The 17,772-nt window shown below is 47.9% G+C and overlaps 7 protein-coding genes across 7 annotated transcripts; 5 read left to right on the plus strand and 2 right to left on the minus strand.

The window, feature by feature from the left end:
* Positions 1 to 213: 213 nt before the first annotated feature.
* Positions 214 to 1,461, minus strand: N7520_000272 (uncharacterized protein; the record flags this gene model as incomplete). Its single annotated transcript, XM_057134207.1, has 1 exon — positions 214 to 1,461. One exon carries the CDS (start codon positions 1,459 to 1,461, stop codon positions 214 to 216), a length of 1,248 nt encoding a protein of 415 aa, XP_057000143.1.
* Positions 1,462 to 2,192: 731 nt separating this feature from the next.
* Positions 2,193 to 4,558, minus strand: N7520_000273 (glycosyltransferase family 69 protein; the record flags this gene model as incomplete). Its single annotated transcript, XM_057134208.1, has 4 exons — positions 2,193 to 2,608; positions 2,657 to 2,882; positions 2,934 to 3,466; positions 4,111 to 4,558. 4 exons carry the CDS (start codon positions 4,556 to 4,558, stop codon positions 2,193 to 2,195), a joined length of 1,623 nt encoding a protein of 540 aa, XP_057000144.1.
* Positions 4,559 to 5,011: 453 nt separating this feature from the next.
* N7520_000274 (transcription factor domain-containing protein) lies at positions 5,012 to 7,119 on the plus strand (the record flags this gene model as incomplete). The annotated part of the gene is made up of 5 exons (XM_057134209.1): positions 5,012 to 5,026; positions 5,132 to 6,217; positions 6,264 to 6,370; positions 6,430 to 6,725; positions 6,773 to 7,119. 5 exons carry the CDS (start codon positions 5,012 to 5,014, stop codon positions 7,117 to 7,119), a joined length of 1,851 nt encoding a protein of 616 aa, XP_057000145.1.
* A 393-nt stretch (positions 7,120 to 7,512) lies between these two features.
* Positions 7,513 to 8,399, plus strand: N7520_000275 (glutathione S-transferase family protein; the record flags this gene model as incomplete). Its single annotated transcript, XM_057134210.1, has 3 exons — positions 7,513 to 7,857; positions 7,923 to 8,245; positions 8,297 to 8,399. The coding sequence occupies 3 exons, from the start codon at positions 7,513 to 7,515 to the stop codon at positions 8,397 to 8,399; spliced, it is 771 nt and encodes a 256-aa protein (XP_057000146.1).
* Positions 8,400 to 9,209: 810 nt separating this feature from the next.
* On the plus strand, positions 9,210 to 11,291 carry N7520_000276 (uncharacterized protein; the record flags this gene model as incomplete). The annotated part of the gene is made up of 1 exon (XM_057134211.1): positions 9,210 to 11,291. One exon carries the CDS (start codon positions 9,210 to 9,212, stop codon positions 11,289 to 11,291), a length of 2,082 nt encoding a protein of 693 aa, XP_057000147.1.
* A 363-nt stretch (positions 11,292 to 11,654) lies between these two features.
* On the plus strand, positions 11,655 to 13,111 carry N7520_000277 (uncharacterized protein; the record flags this gene model as incomplete). The annotated part of the gene is made up of 2 exons (XM_057134212.1): positions 11,655 to 11,906; positions 11,957 to 13,111. The coding sequence occupies 2 exons, from the start codon at positions 11,655 to 11,657 to the stop codon at positions 13,109 to 13,111; spliced, it is 1,407 nt and encodes a 468-aa protein (XP_057000148.1).
* A 672-nt stretch (positions 13,112 to 13,783) lies between these two features.
* N7520_000278 (GTPase-activating protein) lies at positions 13,784 to 17,243 on the plus strand (the record flags this gene model as incomplete). Its single annotated transcript, XM_057134213.1, has 3 exons — positions 13,784 to 14,585; positions 14,635 to 14,986; positions 15,035 to 17,243. The coding sequence occupies 3 exons, from the start codon at positions 13,784 to 13,786 to the stop codon at positions 17,241 to 17,243; spliced, it is 3,363 nt and encodes a 1,120-aa protein (XP_057000149.1).
* Positions 17,244 to 17,772: the final 529 nt, after the last annotated feature.

A 17,772-nucleotide genomic window follows, 5' to 3' on the forward strand; every position in this document is an offset into this window, starting at 1 on the left:
TTTATGTAAATAACTCTACTGTACATAGCTTCTGCTATCAATAATTGTAAATAAGGAGGGGGTTGCACACCATGAATATATATATGTGGGTGATCTTGAAAATAATGGACCAGGGAAGGCATAAAGAATAAAAATGCTATGCGATGTCATTGACTCATAGAAACCCGACTGAAATAAAGAATCTCGCTCATAAGTGAACATTTGAACCTTGGACTAAACCTCCTTAGAAACCACATCCATCGAACTCCCATATTCATGCATACTATGCTGCGAGTTGCAAGAAACATCCTTCTCCGACTTCCCTGGCCGACAACACAATTTAACCCAACAAAGCGGCAAATGCTTCTTCTTAGCAATAGCCATTCCCATCTCCCGAATTCGATGCCGTCGGATCTTAAAATCATAAGGCCGATTTTCATCCAGCTCATCCGCAAACAATTTCAAATGAAGTTTCTCATGCGGATTAAGCTTACCAAGAAGCTTCGTCGCCTGATTATCTTCAAACTCAAAAGAAGTCCCAAGCGTAACATGCAATCTAGCGATTGGATGTAATTTCGGAGAATGCCAATCCAAAGATGTCCATTCTGGCTTTACAAGCCAGAGACGACGCTCTTTCATAACTGCCACCCACCAATCCGCAAATGATAACCGTGCCCTCTTACCCGCAACAGCATGTACACATCCATACGTGCCCTTGGCAGCATGTGCGAGAAGTCGATCGACAACAACATCAACAGGTATTTCGTCCATTGTTACTTCGTTTTCAGGGTCCGCGCTTCGAGTAGGAATTTTTATGTGTTTCCCCGCGTATAACAAAATAGCAGCCGCCAATTCCGTTGATGTAGTAGATGTCGAACTCGAGTACCCTGGATAAGGTTGACTGATCGCCGGCCCGAGTAACGAGGGACGTACGATAAGAAGCTTCTCGCTAGTTTCATTCTGCATGAAAGCATTTATGAGAAGGCGTTCAGTAAGATGTTTGGCGTAAGCGTATGGCCATGGAAAATCGTTGTAGTCGAATTCGATACTGGTGCCTGTTTCTAGGACGCTGCGCCATTCGTTCTCAGTTTGGGGTCCAAATCCGGCCCACGAGGATAGGCTCTGGGAATCGTAGACTGAGCCGTGTGGGCCTAGGGAGTAGATGCTTTCTTTGACGGGGACGTTGGATAGGTTGCTTGTTTTCCATAGGTGGGCGTTTGCGTAGGCGCTGGATATGTAGATGAAGTTTTGTAGGTCTTCAAATTCCATGGCCGTTTCTGCTAGTGATATGCTTGGGGCGATGATTGATGTTGCCAGGTTTTGGAGTGAGCTTGTGAGGCTAATTGGTGATGCAGCGTGGATGATGACCTGAACGGATTTCTTGAGTTGGCGCCAGTCTGTCTCGTGTAGACCCATTTTTTTAAGCGTGATGTCGCCGCTTAGAAAGGTGATGCAGGAACTTTGGAAGAGGGCTGCAGCCATGGATTCTGGGAGAAGTTTTTGCCATTTTGCATATGCGGTTCTGAGGACAGTCAGAACTGTACTTGCATATTTCAATCCCAGTTAAACTCACTCTGGACCTCCGCGACACAGTACATAGACTCGTTTGGGAGCAGCTTGGCTGAGTAGTCTGCAGAGAATTGCAGTCCCCAAGGCGCCTGTACCCCCAGTCAGAAAGATTGATTTACCACGATAATATCCCCACATGGTTGAATTTTTGTAGACGATCTGCAAACCCAATTCGAGATTGCGTCGAGGATTCTCGGGGCATCTATCATATATAAATTGATATCTGCAAGGGGTAAACGTCAAGTATGTTCATAGGCCCTAGGCTGATCATTCCTCAATTCCTTGAAGGCCCACATTGTTTCTATGGAACCTTAGGACTGTGTGGACAGGTTTGTTTTTATTTCGTGATGGCAAATTGAAGCGACGCAATCTTGGATGTTTCAAATGGTACACGATAAGCGAGAGGATGTGCCCAGCTCTGGAGGTGGTCGGCCCTGGACCTGTACAGAAGAGAACTATAGACCAGGGCGATTTCGACGAGGAATGTTCTTGAGGTCAACACATCCTGCGTATCCCACGAGGGAGAACTTAATGATCGACGTGTAAAGTAAATATAGTACCCACAGTTAGATCCATGTAGCTGTTCATGCCTGCAGTCGCGATGAAGCGTATCTTGGAATGATAAAGCAGAAACATATCATATTTCACAAGTGACCCCATCCCTGAGGATGCAAAACCTGCATTTCATTTATGATACAAAATTCCCCTGGCTCCCGGTTCTCGTGACCCAAAGACGCCCAGCGATCGATACGATGTCGCACCACCTTATCTTTCAACCAAGTAGTTGTAGTCCACCTGCGCAGCCTATTTACCCAAAGTCCCTGGAAAATCCTCCATGTCGAGAGCCATTCCCCAATGGGGTTCACAGCTACATAAGCTGGTCCACTGTATCCAACCCTGACGAGGGGGTTCATAAAAACACCATCTGGTATAGATAGCGGGTTATCGGCGTGAATAAGGCAGCATTCGGAGCCTTCTAGATGTGAGGAAGCGAGAGAGTCTGGGATTCCGCGGAAGCGTAGAGGAGGGTTGGCAGTGAAGGGAGCGGCGGGCATTGCGACTGTTAGGTGTTAGTTTATGAAGTATAGGGAGCACTTGAGACACTGACCCATGCCATTCCAGCAGCTTTGAACAGGAACTGGAGATAGGTTTTTCATGGCATTTCGAGATGCAGCATTGCGGAAGAATGGCCATGTCGTCATCATGGCTTCGTGACCGCTGGCGTCGCGGAGCGCAAATGTATCGTAATAGTTGGGAGGTTTGGCAAAGTCCATTGAGCAAGCTGCGGCGTAGCTGCCATCGTTGGTATCTAGTAATTCGAACACATCGTTTGGCTGTCATGAGTTAATAAACGTTGAAGTGATTACGGAGTGAAATGATCTCACAGTAAACACCACATCATTGAGAAACAAGATTTTATCAAATGTGATACCTTGTTTTGCCAACTCTTCCAATGGTTGAAGACTCATGTTCCTCGTGCGCGACAAATAAGGAATGCGCCGCAATTCCATCTCCCCTCGTGGTGACCGAATCCAACCCTCCCCCGGCGTCCCGGCCATCTCATCCTCATGGGTAATATGCGATAAAGTGATTGAGCGCGGTACACCGAGGCGTTCCAATTCGAGATCCAGCTCCATCAACGCTCCCTTGGTATTGTCATAGCTGCCACTCTCATAGATGCTAATAAATATATTTTCCGGACCAAGTTTCAAGGCGAGCTCCAGTAGAGCCTGGCTCCAATGATTGCGCAAAATGATTTCATTGTTCCAATTGACGCTGGCAATGTAGATCCGTTCTCTCCTGCGCGGCTGGTCGCGATGGACATCGACTTCGGATACGCGTCGGAGGATTAGGTGGAGTTCGATGATATTCCAGACGAAGAATATGAGTAGGAATAGGCGGAGAATTCGACTCCGGACTATTTTTCGACGGATGGGACGATAGTAGGAATAAAAGAAGGACATAAGGAGTGTGAGTTGCGAAGATCGAGGTAATTAGGGAGACATTATGTGGTATGACGTGTCTATCCGAGTCCAAGTGCCTGAAGAAAAAAATTATATTAATATGGGTATTGGCCACGAATCAAGGGGTCAAGAGGCCCTTCATACTTTCAAAAAGATGCGCGGCGATCAATTGTCAAATCTGACTAACGCCTGAGTCCTAGCACCTAAAACCTGCTAGTCTATACTGAACTTCAAGATATTTGGCAGTAAATCCGTTCCAAAGAAAGCCGAAAGAAGTGAAATAGGAGTTCCAGTGAAAGTGGACCATACCCACTAAGCGTTATCGTTTACCCGATTAACCAAAACAAAGCCAAAACCGATCCGACAATTGCCAATTTTCCTCTCTTAACACTCGCCATGCTTTGAACAGATACAGTCGAGCCTGATGAGTTTGACGAGTTCGTACTCCCAGTCAGCCATGGCTGACCTGAAAGTGAATCAGAACTTTCTCCTTCCTTCACCAAGTTCTCCAACAATCCACAACCCACTCTATCAGAGCTCTCCGGGATACTGTTGGTAAGGGAAATAGGCCAATTAAACACAGTATAGTAGTCGGTACCATTCCACCGAAAAGACTGATGCATCGAAATGTTGTATATCCCGTCATTCGTGCCCACCAAACATTCAGGCCAAATCCAGTTCACATGTTTGACAGTCGATGATGGTTCCAGATCTAAGACTGGACCAACAAAGCCTGTTGTGTTGGTAGCTGGGACGGTACCATTTGAGATGGTGAAATTTTGAGATTTCGACTCGGATGTTAGGAATAGTGTGATGTTATGGAAGAGTGTGGGTGAGTTTGCAGATTGAGTGGAGGGTGGCCAAGGAAGAGCACCATTTCCAGACACGTCGATCGCGACTTGAAGGTTGGCTGGTTCTGTCAGTGGAAGTTTTGGAAGGTTGAAGGTTGACTTGCCTCCTCCTAGGGGGGTGGATGGTTGTGGTGCATCCACAATGGCCAGACCTGGTGTATACAGTTGCCCGTTGACAATGGTGAAGTTTCCCATGATGTAGACTCTGATTCAATTGATGTAAACCAGAGGAGCTATCTGTTCAGTATTTGAACCCTTCCTCTTGCCAAGGGTCTCATCTCCGGTGCCTCCGTGTACCTCCTTAGCGCTTCTGGGTTAATTTACTTAATATTAATTTCGTTCCACTAGCGCAGGGTCTTTGTGGGACTTAATCTATTTTCAAGCCACACAAAGCCACATGGATTTAACGGCACGAAAACATGATACCGTAAGGAATCAGGATCAAAATCAGAAGCCCGTCCGCATGGAAGATCAACTGGCGAACCGAAGAACCGAATCATTCTTTCCCCGCATCCCCGCATCCCCGCATGGCAATAACCGATATTATATCGTCTGCAACCATTTGATGGAATCAAGTAAAGATGGCTTCCAAATGGTATTGTCAAATATGTCTTTCAGAGTTCAGTCGTCCTGAGCATCTGAAGCGACATGCTGCCGCATCCCGTATGTTTGCGCTCGGCCCGATATCCACATGTATGGTTCCTAAGTTTCAACAGATACCAATCGTCGATCCCATGAGTGCCCATGCTGTGGGGCTGGTTTTAATAGAAAGTATTGATTTCTGCAAGCCTTGCCACCAGCTCCAGTTCTAACCTCTATAGAGATGTTCTTCGGCGACATGAACGTACTTGCAAATCACGAGGCCTGGGCGACACGACTCGAGTAGAGCCAGATTGGAATTTATCAGCCAAACATTCTTCTTCGAGCTCAAATGAGATCGAGAGTCTTGCATCTCTGCTACAGAGAACCGATAACTCAGATCTTGAGACATTTGGCGAGTCATCTAGCAAGAGGCTTTGCAAAGAAAATGATGCCCCGCGTCAAGCTGGAGACATGGGTTCCTTTTTCGATCCAAGTGTACCAATGTGCGACATGTTAAACGAAAGTCTGGGCATGACCTACCAGCTGGAATTCTCTGAGCTGGACTCTCTTCTATTTCCCAGCGTTACTGCCGACATATTGATTGCAGAAAGGCTGGAGCATATGGTCTTTTTCACTAGCTCACGAGGGATGGCCAGCTTCACAGACCGTGATACTTTTCAGTGGAAGCAAAAATTAACCTGCGAAGCTTACGATCAAAAGACAAAAAGAATCGGGCTGGATATTCCCGCTCAGACGTTCGATTCACTGTCATCAAAGTCCCAGGAAGTCATTGACAGTTTAAAGGCAGTCATCTGCAAGAAGAGAAATGATGACATTATCAAATTGGACTGGACTCATGCGACACTCGAGATTTGTCTTCACTTATTTTCTCCACCCAATATTCATCGCTTCTTGGAGTACTTTTGGTCTCTGTGGTATCCACATTGTCCTATTGTACACAGACCACTCTTTGATGCAACGTCGGCATTATCGCCGTTGTTATGCGTGATGGTGATCATCGGGGCATGCTTGTCTCCTGACACTCATGACGGGCAAGCTGCCAAAAAATGCCTTGATAGTGTCGAAGAGCTTATCTTTGGTCATGAGATATTCCGGTGCGATGCTGAGCCCCCTAACAATAGGGAGCATTCAAAGAAAGAAAAGACGCAATACATCCAAGCCGCGTATCTTGTAAGCACTTTGCAAAAACGAGAAGGATCTGTCGAGGCGCAAGCAAGGATCCGGCGCTATAGACATGCCTCAATGGTGGCGGTATGCTGCAAGGACTCTTTAATGTTTCTCGAGCTAACTTTCGAAGCTTGCAAGACATATCGGACCAAGTGAAGCGTCACATCGAAATCTCCATCTTGAAGAAGCAACTCAATCTTGGTGGCAGACATTCGCTGAAGAGGAAGAGTTAATCCGGTAGGTTTATCAATACACCAGGACTCCCAGGGCAAGACTGATCTACTGATCTACATCAGAACTTTAATCTTCGTCTTCCTGATCGATGTAGCGCTTATAGTTCTTCACAACTCACCCCCAAGAATGCTTATTTCCGAATTACGAATGGACGTCGCCTGCCCCGAAGCATGCTTCCAAGCCGAATCAGCCGCCGAATGTCTTGGATCTCTTCGCGTATGGGCAGGAACCCGCTTCTGGAAGAAAAAATTATCAATCGTCTCTGTCGTCCGACGAATATGCCAGAGCCCAATAAAAGACGGACTAGTTCAAGAGTTTTCCCAACTGGGTACACTCAATTTGTTTACTGTCGTGCAAGGTTAGTCATCCAACCCAAGTTATTGCCTATATTAAAATTTCATATAGCCATCCACTCGCTCATGTTCCACTTACACAACTCTCTGGTCTTTGAATCTACTCTGACCCCGGTCCAAATTGGCCTAGAGAACTGGAGACAAGTTTGGATTGAAAGGGTACCCGAGGACGAAGGAATGCCAGGCACCGCTCAAAATCTATGGAAGCAAGTAGGATTCCTTCGGCGCGCATCTGAATTCTGGCACTTAGCTCGTATCATGGCAGACAAGATTATGTCTACCAGCCAGGATGATGATTTCGAGGTCAATACTAAGCTTTCAAAATATGATCAGACTGATATGGGCGATGTGAATGGGATGATCAAGGAGTATCGGATGTTGAATTTGGGAGTGCAATAATAATATTATTTATTGTGACCATTGAACCTCATTCTGTTGTTCTGGTTGAAACATCGCGACTAAAGCCGCAGCGACCGGGCTCTATCGGGGTCGGCCGTTCGCCAACAGCCGGACATTTTCACTACTTACTATGCATCGAATAAACCAATGGAATGCCAAGAAATCCTCGTATTTGCCTTAAAACTTATCTGACCACTTGAAGCAGATTTCGCTTTTTGCGAAAATAGCAAGGTTTGCTCTGTCAGCTCAAGCTACGAAAGTACATTTATAAGGCTGGAGCCTTCCAACTTCCAAGGTTTATCATCCCAGGTGTCAGCAGCTTCAACCAATCTACCGTATTTCATAACAAATCTCAACATTGAACATTGGACCACTTGAACACCAAAATAAACCATGGATTTACCCAGGACTAACAATCTCACACTCTACCGAGGCCAACCAGACATCGGATGCTACGTTTGGTCTCCCTTCGTCACGAAACTCGAAGCTCGTCTCCGATTCGGAAAGATCCCCTACCGAACTGAAGCAGGCTCTGTAACCAAAGCCCCAAAGGGCAAGGTACCATACATTTCAATCGATGATGAAAAAAAAACACTACTTTCCGACTCAACCCTCATAATCAAGTCGTTCATCGAGTCCGGCAAACTAGAGGATCTCAATCGCGATCTTTCCGGCCCCCAAAAACTTCAAGATATTGCTCTTCAGGCTTTACTTGAGGATAAATTATATTTTTACGGCGTAAGTCGGGATCAAGTTTCATATGCTACTCATCGGTTCGGGGCTCACTAATTTGCTCAATTTAGATACACGAGAAATGGATCCAGAACTACTACGCTATGCGTGACAATATCCTCGCCCCACTCCCTTGGCTTGTAAGGGTAGTCGTGGGTTACATGATTTACAACAAGAATGTCCGTAATATGATGGGCCAGGGTACGGGGAAGTTCAGTGATGAGGAAATCGCCGCATTCCGGGTGGAAGTGTGGGATGCGCTGGATGCTGCTATTGGGAAGTCATGTGCGCAGCATCTTGGAGAGGGGCCGTTTTGGGTGTGGGGTGGTGATTCGCCGACTGAGGTTGATGCGGTGGTTTATGGGTTCATTGTATCGGGGTTGATGTGTGGACCGTAGGTTTTGTGTTCTGAGCTCCTGTTTGCCGTTTACTAACTTGGTTTTAGGGCTGCTCCTATAACGAAAGGGATTATTCAGGGTCGTTCTGCTTTGGTGGAATATGTGCGGCGGATTCATGAGGTTTATTTTCCAGACTATGATTTGGAGTAGGATGTGGTACATGGGCTCTGGTGCTATGATTTGATTTGATATATATCTAGGTGGTTGGATTCGATCTGTTCAAGGTGCAGCGGGCTGTTTTTTGGAAATTGCTCCACATACCTTTACAGCCCGATCAGAAACATACTAATTGCTTTAAGTCAAGTACTCGACTAAGTCGTGTTTCCTATACCTACCTAAGTATCTACTTTTCGAAATCACTTCATACTATAAACATTTATTGAGCGTGTCTATAGAGACAGGAATACGTAGTGGAAAATGAAAGTTTTTATTGTAGGGAGGCACTTACTTCGGAGCTATAGGTATGTCTTTCCGTATAAGTTAGTGTGTGAAAGAGTAATTGCCCGTTTTTGGGATTGTAATATCGCAGGCTCTGTATACTAGTATTGATCTAAATATCCAGGAATTCCTTACATGTTCGTTGCGGTCTTGATGAAGATATGATGTGTTAAACACATGTGAAAGACTAATGATGCGTATTAGGGTAAGTTCATCTTCACTTCTTATGTCATTACCATATTAGATATCAAAGGCTTTATTAAAAAAGATTAGAATTGCGTTGTCAATGCTTGAATAGAGATAAAGGTCAAAGAAAGACATTCATAAAATGATTTGTGAGCAAAGGGCTAACTGAATGAGAATATCACTGTCTAGCCTATCCAATAGTACTCAAAGAATTCTTTCATCTCTTTCATCTAGACAAGCATTGTCTGTGAAAGTGACTCTGATCGAAGGTCAACTATAAGAAGACTCATATTCTTTTGAGCAGTCTAGCTTTGGATAATCCTATAAAAGCTTAGGATGATGCGAACAGAACATGACTTGAAGCGCAAGACACCAAACTATTTACAAAAACTAGAGCTCGAGCTCGAGCTTCAGAATGAGAGAGCGCGTCGCCAGCAAGCGGAACAAGAAGCTAGAGAGCATGCCCGTGATTACGACGAGATCTACAAACTTACCGCCGAGTATGAGACGAAGATCGAAGAGGCAGAGGTCCAGGCCAGGACGCTAGTGACCGAAGCTGGACGCTTGCGACGAATGCTGAATACAGAAACCAAAAGGGCAAACTTGAACGACTGGCATATCCAACAGGCCGAGGAGAAAATCTCAAATCTCGAATTGACTGCTTTTGCGCAACGACAAAGGGCTGCTGAGCTTGTGAAACAATTTAAACTCAGAATTCACCATGGAGAGGCTAAGACCAAACGTCTGGGCGACCTCGTCGATAAGATCTCGGCAGATTTGAGCCGATACAAGGAACAAGCTGCCGAAAGCAACAAAGAATGGAGTACTCTCTACGAAAGGTTGCAGGTCTACGCGGGGTTATTTGTGCAAGGGAGAGAAGAAATTATCCAGAGAACTCAGAGACTGCAAGGTATTATAGAACTTTCCGAGGAAGCAATGCAAAACCGGGCTCGCTTATTGCAAATGCATGAAAGGGAACTGGATTCTCGACGGGTAGCAGTGAATGCGCAGCTCATGAAGACGAATACAATGAATGATATAAGGTTAGTGGTAGACCGGGTGACCAAGAACCGGACGAGCAAGCCGTTAGCAGTGAAGGAGAGAGAAAAGCGATTGAATATGGAAAGGGCCAAAGTGAATCTTTGGCAAGAGACAAGAAATACCCGCACCTTTTGGACTGACTATGACAGTTCCGCTTCAGAATCCACCACAGTCGAATCCGTCTACGATTTCCAATTCCCACACCCAGCCAAGCAAATGCCGGACAGAATGACTCACCCTTTCGATGTCCCATGGGCGTCACATCGCATAGATGGTGTTTTCGATCCTCCGTGGCCGCAATTCTCCCCACCCGTCACTAGAATGGCGTCCCTCAACCTGTCCGACAGCGACATGGAAATGCTGAGCCCCCTTGCCAGCGATACGGACATGTTGAGTGTGTCCGAAGCGGTCCAATTCCCGCGCTTCATCATCCACTCCCCAGCACAGTCGATTCAACGGAAGCGCGTGCGGTTCACGGTTCCGGAAATGACTGGCCTTGGTGGTAGGAATGAGGTTGAACGGCCTTCGCTGCCCAAGCGAAGAAGATCCGACACCGACATCCACCCTCTTTCGAATCCGCCAAGACGCATTTTCAGACATCCGCCACTCAATCGAGTCCCGGGGAAGACGGCGATCCGTAAATTTCCTTCTCGCGCGGCAATTAGGGTCGAGTTCCAGTACCACTCCTCGATCCAGAGTGGAGGGACACGACAGGTGCCACTCTCGCCAGCGTCCGCGGCAATCGAGCCCTCCGAGCCTCCCCCGTCACAGGAGGCCACACTACCGATGCCCACCCGGAAAGGATCACCATCGCCGCCGCAACAGTTGATCGGTCATCAGTATTTTGAAGATCCTTCCCAACCAGTCAGGTCACAGACTGAGCGGGTTACGACTACCTCTCCTCGTAGTACCAGTCCTGTCTTACAGCCTCGAGGGGTGCGGAAGGTGAAGAAAAAGCATAGGAGGAAGGATTCTTCATCCTTGCGCCGAGAGCGCAAGACCAAAGTGAGGAAGAAGATGGCCCCGCCAACCTTGCCAATGCCGATGCCCGGGATGTGGCCCGAAAGTCCGTTCGACGAATACGATGCAACTAAGCTTCGTCCGCTTGGGCACGTGTCTGAATCGCTCGGGGGAAGACTTAGCCGTTTCATCCAGAGACGGGGGTATCAATTGGTTGGCGGACTGGTTATCTTTGGCACGTTGCTTTATGCATGTGTCGGCCACCAGTCGCATCACAAGTGGATGGTGTACAATGACGTTCCCTCTGTTGTCCTCAGCAAGCTGCGCAATTCACCAACGTCAGTTATCGGTGGATCAACAGCTCTTGACTTTAACATCATGAGTATGTTCAGTCAAGACCGAGCAAAGCTCGGCTGAGTGCCTCGGGGAAGATCTCTATTTGCGGGTTAGGGGCATGGCTATGGCGGTATGGGAAGAAATTGGTTACGAAGATACGAAAAATACTGATAAGGCAGACACTTCTGCTGGCGGGATGACTGTTATTGTATTGTAAATATGTTTTCATTTTGTTACGATTAAGCCTGATTGAAAACGAACAAATTCAACCAATCATTGATTGTGCCACGCATCAAGCTGGCGTCACCTACTCCACTTAGTCGCCCCAGGCGGACTAAGACGGATCAGCTCCACTCCCTTTCCTTTCCCCTCCTGTAAAGATATCTTCTCTTTCAATCCCATAACAACCATCAAATCTGTCTTCGACGTCCGCTCTTTTTAATCATGTTTGTTCGTTCCATCCTGCTGGGTGGCGCGGCTGCTCTAGGCGCCAGCGCGATGCTGGTCGTCCCTGAGATGGAAGCCCAGATGGATAACAAGCAAGTGGAGAGTATCGAAGATGACTTTGTGGACATCATGCAACCCGTTTACGAAGGTGTTACTTTTGCTGTTATGCTCAAGTGCGATGACTGCCCCTTCCGTGAAGTCAACGAAGAGGGCGTCGTCAGCTGGACTGATGACAAGCCAAATTCTCTGGTATGTCCTCATAGTTCCATACCAAAAGTTCGGCGCTAACGAAAACGCAGTTTGTCGAATTTCACGTCGAAGACAACCGCTTGCTGGCCAACGACCACCAGATCTTCCCTCCCGTCCCTCCTAGCCCCATCACCGTTACCCAGCTTGTCCGTGATAGCCATGAAGAGTCTAGCTCCATGCCCGTTGGCTACGCGCTCGAGGTCATGACACGCCCCCGGCCCGCCGATGCGCAGGAAGCTGATATGCTCGATGTGCGCTTCACTATCCTCGACCTCGAGACACGCCCCGTTCCCGTTGACACCGTTGCCCTCACTCTGATCCTCACCCCGACTGGCGACCTGTTCCTTGCCGATGGTGACATCGAGAAGACCACCCCTCACCACGAGAAGCTTTCCTGGAAGAAATGCCACGGAAAGCCCAAGTGCCTACAGGAACTCCTGTTCTCCCGCATTGGTGGTCTTCTTTCGGCTGCCAAGGACCGTGTCATGGGCATGGGCAAACATGGCTGCAAGGGTATGAAGGGCATGGGTGGCCACCACAAGCACCACGACGAGTTCCGCCCTGAGGGAATGCCCCCATTCCCTCCCCCTCCATTTGAAGACTTCGAGGAATTTGACTTTGAAGGCAAGGGCCCCCACCACGGTCACCATGAGGACTTCGACTTCGAGGGTGAGAAGGGCCCCCACCACGGCCACCCTGAGGACTTCGGTCTTGAGGGCGGCAAGGATGGCCACCACAAGCATCACGAGGAGTTCCGTCCCGAGGGAATGCCTCCATTCCCTCCCCCGCCTTTCGAGGACTTTGAGGAGGACTCTGACTCCAAGGTTCACCACCCTTGGGGCAAGCACCATGGCTTCAAGTCCGAAGAAGTTGAGGGTCGTCCTCCTCACCCTCACCACATGCACGGCCCTCCCCACGGCCCATTTGCTCACACTTTCTCCCGCGTTGTACGTTTCATTGTCATCCCTGCTATCTTGGGCGTTCTGGCCGGTCTTACCGCCAGCGCTGTTGGTATGCTCGTGGGCCAGGCTGTGATCTTCCTCTGGCAGCGCTACCGCGGCACTAAGAAGCAGGAGCACAAGGCCGCTTGGGAAGAGGGTAACGTCTGTGAGAAACAGGGCCTAATGACTGAGTCATCCGAGGAGTACCTCCCTGAGTATATCGAGGAGTCTTCCCAGACCCGTGGATCCATGGACAAGAACTAAGGTTTAAGTTAAACCTGCCATATTCATGATGAATGTGTCAAATATTTCCTTGGGAAAATCAGACTGTTAGCTCTTGAAGACTTTGTTTCATCTATGGCCTCATGTCGATTGCTTCTCCTTTTATTATTATATTTTTTACATATCGTTTTAAACGTTCAGCTTGTACAGCAAGATTTCCTACAATACAATTATACAGTTATTCCTGATATATTAGTTGCTAGCTTCAACGTGCCACTTTCAATTCAATACTACCCACCTTAGCTCCTGAGATATTGATCCAAAATAACCATCTAATATATATGCATCATATGCATGACATCTTTCATTTTATGCATTATTTATCCAGTTCAAGTTCGTTGCGGCTGTAAGGCTGATTCTCACGTGACAGGTACTCCTCAACCCGTGCGGCCCCCCTCTTACATGTGTCTGTATCAAGCCGGCAACAACAGCGTTGTTTCTATGTCTCTCAAGTTGTAGATCCAGTGTTTGACCAAAGAATGATCGAGGCTGTACAATGACCTTGAAGCTCTCACCTGAACCTCACACGGGCTACTCTGCAAACACCTAGCCCGGATCACCTTTCCCAGGTCGCAGCTATAGCTCCGCCCCCGACATCATCGGCATTTCGTACCCTCCAGACAGCTGGTCTAATCGACCCACCAGCTGCCCAAAATGATGCAATGGTCGTCATTTATGCAAAAGGCTCAGTCACTGATTGATCCTGCCAACTTCAACATCCCATCCCTCTCCTCATCCGACGACAATCCCTCAAAAGCCTCTCTTTTCCGCCAACAGTTCCGCCTCCCCGACTCCCAAAATCCCCTGCAAGAGATCACTGCCGAACTCATCCTTCCGCTCCCAAGTTCATCGTCCGGATCTGGAGAAACCTCCCGTCGGGCTGAGAAGGCGGGTAACCGATACACAGGCCGTCTACATCTGAGTGAGCGGTTCATCTGCTTCTCCACACAACCGACGAGTTTCTTGCCTTCGTCCACATTGAGTGCTTCCACTAGCTGGACTGGTCAGACGCACGGAACAGGCCCTTCTGGAAATGGCTTCACTATACCCCTTTCATGCATTCGTAGGGTGGAACGACTGCACAGCGAGACGAACATCTTCACCCTGGCTTTGACAACATGGAACGGTCTATTGAATAGGAAAAAGGACGAGAATCCTTCGCACCAGCGCCTCATTCTGCAGCTTGTCGGCAGCAGGCAGGCCAGCGAACGGTTTTGCGATTGTTTGAAGAAGGGTTTACGGGAGGGCATGAAGGAGGTTGACGGTCTCCGGGCAGTTGTGACAGATTGCTACTCAGAATACTTACTATCAGGGGCAAAGGAAGCTGCGAAAGAGGGTAACCCCGATGCACGTCAACCTCCAGATGCCGGATTGGGTATGCTCTTCCGGTATCCTGGTGATGCACGCAAGCTTCGAGACCGTAGTAAGATGAGACTTTGGGCCGAATATTTCCGAGGTAGGTTACAATTTACCCACTCGCATAAGAAAGTATTGACAGTGATTAGAAAATGGGCGCAATGTGACTCTTGTTCGTCAACCGACATTCCACAAACTGATCCGCGTCGGTTTGCCTAATCGTTTACGTGGAGAAGTTTGGGAACTTTCGTCTGGTTCTCTCTTTCTGCGGGTTCGCTCGCCCAAACTCTATCAAGAGACATTGGACAAGTTCGAAGGCCAAGATTCCCTCGCAATTGATGAAATCGAGAAGGACTTGAATCGAAGTTTACCGGAGTATCCTGCATATCAGAGTGAAGAGGGTATCGGTCGCCTAAGACGAGTCCTCACGGCATATAGTTGGACCAACGCAGAGATTGGCTACTGTCAAGCCATGAATATCGTTGTTGCCGCATTGTTAATGTTTGTCTCCAAATCCTCATATTTGTTATCGTTACTAACATGGATCAGATATATGTCTGAGCAGCAGGCCTTTTTCCTTCTTTCCGTGCTTTGCGATCGCCTTCTGCCTGGATATTACTCCACCACCATGTACGGCACACTCCTCGACCAAAAGGTGTTCGAGTCTTTGGTAGAGAAGACGATGCCTGTCCTCTGGGAACATCTGGCCAAGTTCGATGTACAACTCTCCGTTGTATCTCTGCCGTGGTTCCTTTCTCTTTACATCAATTCTATGCCCCTCGTCTTCGCCTTCCGGGTATTGGACGTCTTCTTCCTTGAGGGACCCAAAGTTCTTTTCCAAGTGGGTCTCGCTATCCTGCGAATCAATGGTGAGGAACTCCTCGAAGTTCAGGATGATGGGGCATTCATCTCCGTGCTCAAGTCATATTTCTCGCGTTTGGACGAATCTGCGCACCCAAAGTCGGAGAACCCCAAGCTTCGAGCCATCACCAGATTCCAGGAATTGATGGTTGTCGCTTTCAAGGAGTTTTCTGGTATTACACACAGCACGATCATAGAGCAGCGCGATAAGCACAAAGATGCCGTGTTGGAGAATATCGAAAATTTTGCCAAACGCACTTCGATTCGCAACCTGGGACCTGAGAGTAAGCGCCTCAGTGTGGATGATCTTGGTACCATCTATGACCGGTTCTACGAGACCTTGTATCACTGGCAACAACACCAAAAAGCGTTGGAAGAGGAGCGCAAACGACAAGAAAAGAAGAAATCGGAACGCTTCTCCATTCTTGGTCCTCCCGTGGATAGGGAGGTGGGTCGTGTTGGTCTCGGACCCAGCCCTACTCATATGGACTATGATGCATTCCGCGAGTTTTTGGCAGCGACTTCAAAATGGGCTGTTTCTGACACACCGGTATCGGCAAAAAAGGATTTTGCCAATGGCTACAACAGTTTCAAGGGCAACAAGTCGTTATTATGGGCGAATCGACGCCAGCCAGCCGATCATGAATTCATGCAACGTCTTTACCGAAAATGGTCTACCGACCCGGAAGAAGGACTTAGTCTTCAGGACGCTGTGACCGGTCTGGCACGCCTCAAGGGATCGCCCGACATTATGAACAATATTAACTACTTTTTCAATCTTTATGATGATAGCGGCAACGGTCAAGTCGATCGCGAAGGGATTCTTAAAATCTCTGAAGCTTTACTGTTTTTGTCGCGCCGTGGTTTCGAGGGTACAATCACTGCTACAGAATCTCAAGAAGATCTGAGTCACCGTGACCATGCCGAAAGGAACAGCCTCACCACAGATGAGAAATTCCTCGGAAGTGTGAGCGCATTTATCCGTCGCTGCTTTGAATACGCCGACCCTAGTCACCCTGAGAATCAGAAGGCTGCCCAAGACGATGCTACGGAAGTCATAGAGGGGCTGGATTCCTTTAGCATCGGCGACGACGAGGAAGAGGATTTGATCGACATAGATGGAGACTCCAACACCAAAAAGACCACAAAGACTCAGACAAAAAGCAGTGAACAGAGTCGGCCGCGATCTGAATCTGCAAATCCCGCTTTGGACCCAAACAACCCTCTTCACATCACCCTCCCAACCTTCCGCATGGTCATTCTCGCCGATGAACTTCTCGAACAATTCTTTGAATCCTACTTCCCCCAGTCCTTCCACCTTTCCGACCACCCTCACCCTGCTGCTCTTGCCGCATCATCATCCCTTTCGTCTAACCTAACAACATTCTCCAACATCGGCAGTACCCGTCCCTCTCAGCTCACTGCCACCTCAGGTGCTTCCGTGGCCGGGGCATCGGGAGGAATCGTACCCCCAGGCAAAGGTCTTCGTGGTGTCCTCGACAACATTGTCACAGACGGCATTCGTATGGCGGCCGAAGTCAAGAAGAGAATGGACGATGCACAGCGTGATCTCGAGCGCAGTGCTCTCGGCCGTGACGAGGAAGATGACGACGACGATGATGACGACTACACACACCGTGGAGGTCCGTCCGCTGCCGTTATGGCTGGTGGTATCTCCAGCTGGGGTGCCGGTGCATACGGCGCTGATCCGGAGCGTCGTGGCGTCCGCGACGCAGATCGTGATCTCCTGGAAGGAGCGGAGGTTGAAGCATCCTCCCTTCTTGATGGGAAAGTGGATATCGAAGCGGGAAGCAAGACTAGCCATACTGGTGCGCCCACAGCGACCCTGGACCATGATCCTGAGGTCGTTAGCAAGATTGTTGAGTTTGAATCATGATGATATCCCGTCTGTTCTCCCTTTTTGTATTGCCGACGAGGTCTTGTCTTGTTACATGCCCTTCGCCTTTATTTGGTTCTTCAGCTATCCCATGTGCAATTATACACCCTGTCAGATGTATTATCTTGCTGATACGTGTAGATAGTCATCTAATTTATTTGATCTTTACATCTATCACATTCATTTCTGAGCAAAATTTCTGAGCAAAATTTCTGAGCAGACGTAGTTAATGTACACTAGTTTTGGATGTACATGTATGAGGGAAAATTTCCTGAAAGTTTCAAGTATGTCCTGTCCGTAAATAGGTTCAATTTAAATATCCATGGATCAAGTTGAAAAGTGAAACTGTCCAAGCTGAATTAAGTCGTTAATAGTCGTGAGATGCAACACGAACATTTCTATGTACAACATGTCATCAAAATAGCGCTTGGCAGACCAATCATCAGAAATAGAGATGATGAATTCAACAAAAATGGCTCCTTAATGCCGACCCAATCTGGGGAGACAGTATATGGAGAACGAATAAAAA

This window comes from Penicillium odoratum (assembly GCF_028828045.1).
Source record: "Penicillium odoratum strain IBT 22623 chromosome Unknown utg000001l_segment0_segment0, whole genome shotgun sequence".
Classification (NCBI taxonomy): domain Eukaryota; kingdom Fungi; phylum Ascomycota; class Eurotiomycetes; order Eurotiales; family Aspergillaceae; genus Penicillium; species Penicillium odoratum.